The sequence below is a fragment of the Herpailurus yagouaroundi genome, unplaced genomic scaffold (genome assembly GCF_014898765.1).
Source record: "Herpailurus yagouaroundi ecotype Mexico unplaced genomic scaffold, PumYag 28, whole genome shotgun sequence".
Classification (NCBI taxonomy): domain Eukaryota; kingdom Metazoa; phylum Chordata; class Mammalia; order Carnivora; family Felidae; genus Herpailurus; species Herpailurus yagouaroundi.
The window spans coordinates 93867764-93879701 of NW_024412376.1; the positions used below are offsets into that span (position 1 = coordinate 93867764).

Below are 11938 nucleotides of genomic sequence, written 5' to 3' on the forward strand. Positions count from 1 at the left end.
TAGAACCTGTATTCTTGGTTTGTGCTAACAGGTGAAACACTATAGAAACAATATCTTTATTCCACATTTAAAAAATAAATGGGCTTTTTGGTGTATAAAAAGGGAGGGCAGGAGAAGATGATATATAAACTCCTCAGCCCTGCTAATGTAGGCATGAGCTATAGTTTGACCTTTTCTCGTGGGCATCCATTTCTTTTTTCCTTCTGCCTTCCTGTCAGTCACTGATAAAAATAGGAAGAACTATTATTTGCACAAGACATATTTTTAAACATAACCTACATTGGCTGAGGGACTATTTGATCTCTTTGAGTAAGTCCGTTTTAGGCTCCCATTGCCCCCTCTGCTTTTTCAACTTTCAATGAACTTTATCTTTTTATAATCACTTTACTGGAATCAATGCAAAACAACAAAAGGTATTAATGAAGGATACTAGTAGAGACATAAGTTCAAGCTGAGTTTTATGGCATCTTGTTTCTAAAGAGAGAGATGTGGTAAATTTGAGGATCATGTGTTTGGTGTGTGTGTGTGTGTGTGTGTGTGTGTGTGTGTGTGTATGTATGTGTGTGTGTGTGTGTGTGTGTGTGTGTATATATATATATGTATGGTTTCAATTTTGAAACTTCAGAAAACAATTTCTTTGCCAACACTTAAAAATAAATTATAAAATATGTATACTTTCACATTACAAATGGTTATATAAGTTAACTTACAAAAAAGTAAAAACATAACTACCCGATAAAACGTACTTTTAATATTTTGTTGGGTTTTCTTTATCTTTTTAGCTTTGTATCTGAATTATACACTGGTGATGTCTATAATATATACAATTTTGTATCTTTCTAAACATTATATCATGAATATACAATCATTTTTTCACTGCTGTCATTGATCCAGTAAAAAAAAAACATATTTGGACTATAGCTTTGGACTATTTCCTGGGTAGTGAATTACTTGGGAAAAAATTCTGTACATTTTTAGGTTAATAATACACCACCATAATGTTTCTGCAAAGGTATTGCGTAGTTTAGAATGCCAGCAGTAATATTAAGGAGTGCCATTTTTACAACATTCTTACCATTTGGTATATAAGATATTTTCAAAGTGTGCTTAATTTTTAAAAAGTAAAAAATGGTACCTCATCATATTCCCTTGTGCTTCCCATTTAGAATGAAGAAGGAGGCCCACAGGAAGGAATTCTGGAAGATATGCCTGTTGATCCTGACAATGAGGCATACGAAATGCCTTCTGAGGTAAAACTTTATATACATACAACTCTGAAAGTAAACTTCAGGAGTTCAAGTTGGGTCTTTCTACTAAGCAGTATCAAAAATCTGTCCCTCTCAGATTTTCGTTACATTTGTTTTTATTGAAAACTATTTACTCTCTAGAGGGATAAGTTGGCCAAATCCGGAATGTCTTGTGAAGACAACTTGAAAACTAGAAATGGTTTTTACATTTTTAAAGTATTGTTTAAAAAAAAAAAGAAAAAGCTACAGAGACACTATGTTGTCCACACAAACTAATATTTGTACTTGCTTAACCTCTACAGAAAGTGTTTGCTGAACACTGCATTGGAAAATTATTTTATTAAATATGGTGTTTTTTTTTATTTAAATTTTAGTTAGTTGACATACAGTGCAATATTGGTTTCAGGCATAGAATTCAGTGATTCATCAATTATATGCGACACCCAGTGCTCATCACAACAAATGCCTTCCTTGATACCCATCACCTATCTAGCCCATCTCCACATCTCCACTTCATCAACCTTCAGTTCTCTATCATTAAGAGTCTCGTGTGGTTTGTTCTCCTCTCTTTTCTTTTTTGTCCTCCTCTTTCTAGAAGTTCATCTGTTTTTTGTTTGTTTGTTTGTTTGTTTTTAATTTTTTTTCAACGTTTTTTATTTTATTTTTGGGACAGAGAGAGACAGAGCATGAACGGGGGAGGGGCAGAGAGAGAGGGAGACACAGAATCGGAAGCAGGCTCTAGGCTCCGAGCCATCAGCCCAGAGCCCGACGCGGGGCTCGAACTCACGGACCGCGAGATCGTGACCTGGCTGAAGTCGGACGCTTAACCGACTGCGCCACCCAGGCGCCCCGAAGTTCATCTGTTTTGTATCTTAATTGCCACATGAGTGAAATCATATGGTATTTGTCTTTCTCTGATTGACTTATTTTGCTTATCACAATACATTCTAACTCCATCCATGTAGTTGCAAATGGCAGGATTTCATTTTTTTTGATGGCTAATATTCCATTGTGTATATATACCAAATCTTCTTTATCCATTCATCAGTCAATGGACATTTGAGCACTATCCATAGTTTGGCTATCATTGATAATGCTGCTGTAAACATTGGGGTGCATGTATCTCATTGAATCTGTAGTTTTGTATCCTTTGGGTAAATATCTAATAGTGCAATCAATGGATCCTAGAGTAGGTCTATTTTAGTTTTTTTGAGGAACCCCATATTTTTCTCCAGAGTGGCTGCATCAGTATGCATTCCTAACAACAGTGCAAGAGGGTTGCTCTTTCTCCACATCCTTGCCAACACCTGTTGTTTCTTGTGTTGTTAATTTTAACCATTCTGACAGGTGTGAGGTGGTATCTCATTGGGGTTTTGATTTGTATTTCCCTGATGATGCATGATGTTGAGCATCTTTTCATGTACCTGTTAGCCATCTGGATGTCTTCTTTGAAAAAGTGTCTATTCATGTCTTCTGCCCATTTTCTTAACTAGGTTATTTGTTTTTTGGGTATGAGTTTGATAAGTTCTTTATAGATTTTGCATACTAATCCTTTATCTGATATGTCATTTGTAAATATCTTTTCCCATTCTATAGGCTGAGTTTTAGTTTTGTTGATTGTTTCCTTCACTGTGTAGAAGCTTTTTATCTTGATGAAGTCCCAATAGTTCATTTTTGCTTTTGTTTCCCTTGTTTTCAACAACATGTCTTCTTACTAAGAAGTGATTCTGGTTGAGGTCAAAAAGATTGCTGCCTCAGGGCACCTGGGTGGCTCACTCGGTTAAGCATAGGACTTTGCCTCAGGTCATGATCTCATGGTTTGTGAGTTCCAGCTCAGCACTGGGCTCTGTGCTGAGAGCTTGGAGCCTGGAGCCTGCTTCAGATTCTGTGTCTCCCCTCTCTGTCTCTCTGCCCATACCCCACTTGCACTCTGTCTCTGCCTGTCTCTCAAGAATGAATAAACGTTAAAAAAAAAAAAAAATTGCTGCCTCTGTTCTTCTCTAAGATTTTGATGGTTTCCTGTCTCACATTTAGATCTTTCATCCATTTTGAATTTATTTTTGCATATGGTGTAAGAAAGTGGTCCAGTTTCATTCTTCGGCATTTCGCTGTCCAGTTTTTCCAAATCCATTTGTTGAAGAGACTGTCTTTTTTTCCATTAGATACTTTTTCTTGCTTTGTTGAAGATTAGTTGACCATATAGTTATGGGTTCATTTCTGTGTTTTTCTGTTTTGTTCCACTGATCCATGTGTCTGTTCTTGTGCCAGTAGCATACTGTCTTGATGACTACAGCTTTTAATATAGCTTGACATCCAGAATTGGGTTGCCTCCAGTTTCATTTTTCTTTTTCAGGATTGCTTTGGCTATTCGAGATCTTTTGTGGTTCCATACAAATTTTATGACTGTTAGTTTTAGTTCTCTGAAAAGTGTATATTTTGATAGGGATTGCATTAAATGTGTAGATTGCTTAAGGTAGCATAGACATTTTAAAAATGCTTGTTCTTCTAAACAATGAGCATGGAATTCTTTTCCATTTCTTTGTCTCCCCTGCAGTTTCTTTTATAAGTGTTCTATAGTTTTCAGAGTACAAATCTTTCACCTCTTTAGTTACATTTATTCCTAGGTATCATATTGTTTTTCATGCATTGCAAACGGGATCAATTCCTTGATTTCTTTTTCAGCTGCTTTGTTATTAGTGTATAGAAATGCAACCAATTTCTGCATGTTGATTGTATATCCTGAAACTTTGCTGAATTCATCTATTACTTCTAGCAAACTTTTGTATAGTCTTTTGAATTTTCCACATAGAGTATCATGTTGTCTGCAAATAATGAAAGTTTTACTTCTTCCTTGCTGATTTGGATGCCTTTCTTTCTTTTCTTTATTTTGTCTAATTGCTGAGGCTAAGACTTCCAGTGCTATGTTAAATAGTAATGGTGAGAGTGGACATCCTTGTCTTGGTTCTTACAGTAAGGGAGAGGCTCTCAGTTTTTCCCTATTGAGGATATTAAGTGTAGGTCTTTCATATATGGCCTTTATGATGTTGAGGTGTGTTCCATCTATCCCTACTTTATTGAAGGTTTTTACCAAGAATGGATGCTGAATTTTGTCAAATGTTTTTTCTGCATCTATTGACAGGATCATATGGTTCTTATCTTTTATTTTATTAATGTGGTGTATCACGTTGATTGATTTGTGAATATTTTACCAGCCCTGTAGTCTGGGAATAAATTGTAATTGATCATGGTGAATAATTCTTTTAATGCACCGATGAATTTGATTTTGCTAGTATTTTATTAAGAATTTTTGCATCCATGTTCATCTGGGATATGGGCCTGTAATTCTCCTTTTTAGTGGGGTCTTTATCTGGTTTTGGAATCAAGGTGATACTGGCTTCATAGAATGAGTTTGGAAGCTTTCCATCCATTTTTATTTTTTGGAACAGTTTGAGGAGAATTGGTATTAACTCTTTTTTAAATGTTGGATAGAATTCCCCTGGGAAACCACTTGAGAACTCTTGTGTTGGGAGATTTTTTTTTTTTTTTTTTTACTATTGATCAATTTCTTTGCTGGTTATGAGTCTCTTCAAATTTTCAATTTCTTCTTGTTTCAGTTTTGGTAGTTTGTGAATTTTTAGGAATTTGTCTATTTCTTCCAGATTGCCCAGATTGTTGGCATATAATTTTTCATAGTATTCTCTTATAATTGTTTGTATTTCTGTGGTAATGGTTGTGATCTCTCCCCTTTCATTCACGGTTTTATCTATTTAGGTCCTTTCTCTTTTCTTTTTGATAAGTCTGTATAGGGGGTTATCAATTTTGTCAATTCTTTCAAAGAATCAGCTCTTAGTTTCATTGATCTGTTCTTTTTGTTTGTTTGTTTCTATATCATTCATTTCTGCTGTAGTCTCTATTATTTGCCTTCCTCTGCTGGCTGGGCTTTATTTGCCTTTCCTCTTCTAGCTCCTTTAGTTATAAGATTAGATTGTGTATTTGAGACCTTTCTTGCTTCTTGAGATAGACCTGAATTGCAATATACTTTCCTCTTAGGACTGTCTTTGCTGCATCACAAAGGTTTTGGACTGTTGTGTTTTCATTTTCATTTGCTTCCATGTATTTTTTAAAAATTTCTTCTTTAATTTCTTGAATAACCCATTCATTCTTCAATAGGATGTTCTTTAACCTCTGTGTACTTGAGTGCTTTCCAATTTTTTTTTTTTGTGGTTGACTTCAAGTTTCATAGCATTGTGATATGAAAATATGCATGCTTTAATTTTGATCTTTTTGTACTTGTTGAGGGCTGATTCATGACCAGTATGCAATCTATTCTGGAGAATGTCCCATGTGCACTCAAAAAGAATGTGTATTCTTCTGCTTTAGGATGAAATATTCTGAATATATCTGTGAAGTCCATCCAGTCCTGTGTATCATTCAAAGCCATGTCTCCTTGTTGATTTTCTGCTTAAATGACCTGTCCAGTGTTGTAAGTGGGGTGTTAAAGTCCCCTACTATTATTGTATGATTATCAGTGAGTTTCTTTATAGTGTTAATTGATTTATATATTTGGGTTTTCCAAGTTTGGGGTATTAATATTTACTGTTAGATCTTATTGTTGGATAGATCCCATAATTATGATATAATACCCTCTTCATCTCTTATTATAGTCTCTGTTTTAAAATCTAGTTTGTCTAATATAAGTAGGGCTACTTCAGCTTTCCTTTGACCTCAATTAGCATGATAGATGGTTCTCTATCCCCTCACTTTCAATCTGCAGGTATCCTTAGGTCTAAAATGAGTTTCTTATAGGCAGCAAATAGATGGATCTTGGTTTTTTAATCCATTCTGCTACCCTATATCTTTTGGCTGGGGTATTTAGTCCATTTACATTCAGAGTGATTATTGAAAGATATGAATTTAGTGCCATTGTGTTACCTGTAGAGTTTGTGTTTCTGGTAATGCTCTCTGGTCCTTTATAGTCTTTGTTTTGTCTTTTTTTTTTTTTTTTTTTTTTTCTTCACTCAGAGAGTCCCCCTTAAAATTTCTTGCAGGGCTTGTTTAGTGGGCATGAACTCCTTTAGTTTTTGTTTGTCTGGGAAACTCTTTATCTCTTTTCTTATTCTGAATGACAGCCTTCCTGGATAAAGACTTCGTGGTTGCATATTTTTGCCATTCAGCAAGTTGAATATATCCTGCCACTCCTTTCTGGCCTGCCAAGTTTCAGTAGACAGATCTGCTGAGAAACTGATCTGTCTTCCCTTGAACGTTAAGGCCTTTTATTCCCTTGCTGCTTTCAGGATTCTTTCTTTGTGTATTTTGTGAATTTGACTATGATATACCTTGTCAATGGTAGGTTTTGTTAAGTTTAATGGAGTTCTCTGTGCTTCTTGGATTTTGATATCTGTGTCTTTCCCCAAATTAGGAAAGTTTTCAGCTATAATTTGTTTGAATAGACATTCTACCCCTTTTTCTCTCTCTTCAACTTCTGGGACTCCTCTCATACAAATGTTACTACATTTTAACAAGTCACTGAGTTCCCTAGTCTGCCTTCATGATTCATGACATTTGTTTCCCTCTTCTTTTTAGCTTCATTATTTTCCATAATTTTATTTTCTATATCACTAATTTATACCTCTGCCTCATCTGTCCTTGTCATGGCATCGATTTGGGTTTACATCTTGATTATAGTATTTTAATTTCAGTCTGAGTAGATTTTAGTTCTTTTATCTCTGCAGAAAGGGATTCTCTGGTATCTTCTATGCTTTTTCAAGCCCAGGTAATATCTTTATCATCATTTTAAATTCTAGCTCAGACATCTTACTTATATCTGTATTGATTAAATCAATAGGCCATGAGTTCTAAATCCTGTTCTTTCTTTTGGGGTGAATTTCTCTGTCTCATCCTTTTGTCCAGAAAAGAAGAGAGAAATAAGAACAAAAACAGAAACAAAACATTCCCCAGAAACAAACAAAAAAAAAAAAAACAACAAACCTAGATCCTGGGTTTATTTTTGTCTGCTTATTAAAGGAATCTAGATCCAAAAATAAAAAATATATATATGTAATATATGTGAAAATAAAAATAAAAAAGGAATTAAAAATAAGAAAGTAAATGAAAAAATAATTAAAAAATAAAGAATCAAAATAAAGAGGAAACTAGATCCTATTTCCCCTAGAGCTGAAGCTTTGGTGCACTCTATGATTAGTAGACTTGGTGCAAGAGAGTCCATGCTGCTCTTCTGGGGGAGAGGCCTGTTGTACTGATTCTCAGGCTGACTTGTTTTCCTAGAAATGTGCCTCTAAGAGGCAGAAGGATAGGGCTCCAGCCTCCACTAGGTGGTGCTTGTTTTCTCCCTGAAGGCTTTCAGACCTGATGGGTGGGATGAATATAGCAACATCCTACTCTCTAGCCTTGGAACTGAAAGATCAGTCCCCCACTCTTCAGGGAGCCCTCACAGAAGAGTATTCAATCACTCTTCTTCTGTTCCCAGTTTCTGTCAGAACCCCGTGTTCACTCTGCTGTGTTCGAACTTTTTTATCTCAGGCACATAACTGAGTTTCAAAACTCCAAATTGTAAAGACTCCCACGACACCTGCTCTGTTCCTCTGGGGGAGGGTCTTGCTGCATTTTTTGCAAGCCCATGCTAGGAAAGCAGTCACAAGACCCCATGGCAGTTCAACGTTTATGTCAAAGAGCAGAAAGCTGGCACCCCTGCTTGATGCCCTCAGCCCAAGTCCCAGCTCCTATGCCTGGACACAGCTCAACATATTGGTGCCTCTCAGACCCATGGGATCCTCAGACCATGGGATCCATGGGATTCTCAGACCACACTGCCACTCCTTGGATTCTGCCCCAATTGGCCATGCGAGCACCTTTAAGCCATGCACATCCCCCACTGTGAGGGACTAAAAGTTCAGATTTTGTACCCCACTGCTATAATACTTTGCAGTACCCTCCATAAGCAGGTTTCCTCCCAGCCGCCATACTCACAGCTTTGTCTTCCCCAAGTCAACACCTTGCATCTCCCACCTTCTGGAAGGTGGTTGCTTTTTTACTTGTAGACTTGCCATTTTTGTTCTCTCGCACCTCTGATTGATTTCTTGGGTGTTATGAATGATTTGATAATTATCTAGGTGTGTTCAAAGGATAAGACAAGCTTCTGCCATCTTAACTCCCTTCAAAAACTTACTTTCTAAAATAAATCCCCAGATGGAACTTTGTATGAATCAACTGAATGCCTAAGGAAAGTAATTATTATTGCCATACATTTCCAGAAAGATATTTGCATAGTAAAATAAAAGTTGCCCACAAAAATTATAGAGTAAAAATATGAGAAATGCATGGTTTGCAACATTGACGTATTTCAATTTAGCATTTTAAACAGCTAATTTACCTATGTTAATTTGGAAATCATTTTTTTTTTAAATAGAAAATGTATCACAAGGAAAATTGAAAAATACTTTTAGATTAATGAAGCTGACACAAGAAGAAATAGAAAATCTGAATAGACCTATAACAAAGTAAAGAGACTGAATTATTAAGAAAATCTACTCACAGGGGCACCTGGTGGCTCAGTCAGTTGAACGACTGAATTTGGCTCAAGTCATGATCTCATGTCATGTTTGTGGGTTCAAGCCCCATGTCAGGCACTGTGCTGACAGCTCAGAGTCTGGAGCCTGCTTCAGATTCTGTGTCTCCTTCTCTCCATACCCCTCCCCTGCTTATGCTCTCTTTTTCTCTTTTAAAAATAAACATTAAAATATTTTTCTTTTAGAAAGGAAAAAGAAAATCTAGGCCCCCCCCCCCCACACACACACACACAAATCCCAGGACCATATAGCTTCACTGGTGAATTCTATCAAACATTTAATTAATAAGTATTAATTATAATTAATACCAATTAATTTCTCTTCCAGAAAAAAAAGAGGAAGCAATACTCCCAAATTAATTCCATCAGGGCAATACTACACTGATGCCAAAACCAGACATCATAAGCAAAAAACATATAGTATTCATTAAAAATTAAGTTAAAACTAGTAGTAGTTAGGTTAGATATTGGCATTAGTAAAAGACATACTGATAATCCCATTTATAGAAATTGAAATTAACTTGGTTTTTTTGCTTAGATTTTTACCAATAATTTTGAGTCTTTTTAAGTTCAGCACAATGCTAAACACTATAGAAAATACAAGAAGGTTAATTGATAGTACCAGGACACAAGTAGTCCATCCTAATAAGTTTGATAAAAACAAATACAAATTTACTGTTTCATTTATTCATGATGATTCCTTTAACAGACATTGACTGTCTTCTATATATCAGGCATCACAGAGGCAAAATATGGAAGATACACAAAAAAGTATAATATTTTACAGAATCTGTTTAGAGTCATCGGGAGTTTTATACAAGAGTTGGTGTTGATTGGTGTGGTAGGGGATGGGAGATAATGATGGCCAAAATGAAAGGAAGATATTCTAGAACAGGTAATATTGGAAGCAAGGCATGTCTGAGCATGCATAAGGATATGTTTGAGGAACAGTGAATAATTAAACAGGATTTCAGTTTAGGGAACAGAGAGAATTGTGACAGATTAAGACTGCAGAGATGAGTCAACGACAAATTGTAGAATACTAGAAGAACCTTCGCATTTAAGTTTGTACTGTATTCAGAAAGCAACTTGAATTATTGAAGGTACATTTATTTGTTTTAAAGCAGGATCTTGATTCAAGTTATTCTTTAGGAGGACTATTCTGACCACTTTAGTTAAGGCCTTTAATATTTTTATTGTGGATGTTATCTACATATTGTTTGGGGAGAGGGGGATTTAGAATAGAAGTAATAACTGAAGCCAAGGATGAAGAAAAGATTTTCAAAACATCACTTGCCTTAATGTCTTTGTCTCCCTTTAAGAATTAGAACATTTTAGCCCTGGAAGAGGATTTTAGGCCACTTGATTTGGCTCTCATAACTTACAGTTGAGGAAACTGGGAGCAAGATAGACCACCTAACTTGTTCTATACGATTAGAACATATGATTATTGGGGCGCCTGGGTGGCTCAGTTGGCTGAGCATCTGACTTTGGCTCAGGTCATGATCCCACAGGTTGCAGGTTTGAGCCCTGCATCGGGCTCTGTGCTGACAGCTCAGAGCCTAGAGCCTGCTTCGGATTCCTTCTCGCTCTGCCTTCCCCCCGTCACACTTTGTCTGTGTCTCTCTCAAAAATAAATAAGCATAAAAAAAAAAAAAGACCATATGATTGTTAAATGGCATCTGGATACCCTAACTCTGAGCAGCAAAATTCACTTTTATATTTGACAGGAAGACAAAACTGTTACAGAATAAGATCATATTGTGTATAACTGAATAGTTGCAGAACCTTTATTCAAGGTGGTGATCCATGTCCTATCTCATTCACCCTAAATCCTTGATTCCTGATGACTAATATTAACACTGCATGTTTTCTTTTTGGTTTTCTTCATATTAGGAAGGGTATCAAGACTATGAACCCGAAGCATAAGAAATACTTTTACTCGCAGTTTCTTGAGATCTACTGAGAGATGTTCCATCCTGTACAAGTACTCAGTTCCAACGTGCCCAGTCATGATATTTTTCTCAAAGTTTTTACAGTGTATTTTAAACTCTTCCATCAGCAGTGATTGAAATTATCTGTACCTGCCCTTACTCAGCATTTCAGTGCTTCCCTCTCACTGAAGTGAATATATGGTAGCAGGGTCTTTGTGTGCTGTGTGGATATTGTGGCTTCAAATCTAAAAGTTAAATTAAAACACCTAAGTGACTACCACTTATTTCTAAATCGTCACTATTTTTTTGTTGCTGTTCTTGAAAAGTTGTGATTTATTGTCATATATTATAAGATTTCTAGGTGTCTTTTAATGAATCTGTCTAAAAATAATGATGTATTGTGAAATTTGTTAATATATACAATACTTAAAAATATGTGAGCATGAAACTATGCACCTATAAATATTAACTATAAAATTTTACTGTTTTGTGATGTGTTTTATTAACTTGTGTTTATATATAAATGGTGAAAATTAAAATGTCTCATTACAAAGATCTTATTTTTAATCCCATCTCATTTTAAATAATAAAATCATGCTTATAACAATGTGAACTGAGAACTCCCACAATTAAAGTTCTTGACAGCCATTTGAAGGAGAAGGAATTTTGGAAGAGTTAAGCAGACAAGATGGAACATTAACCCTACTCTGGGAATTCACTGAAGCAACACTACCCAAAGTATGTTCTGATGTGCAGTGGTTTCTTGAGAAGCTATACAGAAAAAATGGGTTCCACCGAACAGTGATTTTTAAGAAATAATTTTGACTGTCTGCTTCAGATATTAATAAAACATATTAGTACATTAAGACTCTGAGAGAATCTGGTTAACTTTGTTTAACTCAGCATTTTATTTTTATTATTTCTAAAATCAAACCTTCCTATCACTCACCCTAGGAAATGCCTTTAAACATTTCTGGGAACTACCAGACCATTACCTTAAGAAATGTCCATTTAAGTGGATAAATTCCTAGAAATGATATCTTTCAAAACTAAATCAGGAGGAAGTAGAAAATTTGAAAAAAAAAAAAAAAAGATTACTAGCAATGAAATTGAATTAATAATCAAAGAACTCCCAACAAACAAAAGTATGGGACCAGATAGCATCACAGGGG

The 11938-nt window shown here is 35.5% G+C and overlaps 1 protein-coding gene across 4 annotated transcripts in view; it reads left to right on the forward strand.

The window, feature by feature from the left end:
- SNCA (synuclein alpha) overlaps nucleotides 1-11632 on the forward strand; it is a 161559-nt gene extending 149927 nt beyond the window's left edge. For all 4 annotated transcript variants that reach the window (XM_040478460.1, XM_040478461.1, XM_040478462.1 and 1 more), the window contains exons 5-6: nucleotides 1167-1250; nucleotides 10729-11632. In XM_040478460.1, coding sequence (XP_040334394.1) covers nucleotides 1167-1250; nucleotides 10729-10761 — 117 coding nt within the window. In that variant the 3' untranslated portion in view covers nucleotides 10762-11632. The remainder of the gene's footprint in view (nucleotides 1-1166; nucleotides 1251-10728) is intronic.
- The last annotated feature ends 306 nt before the right edge of the window (nucleotides 11633-11938 follow it).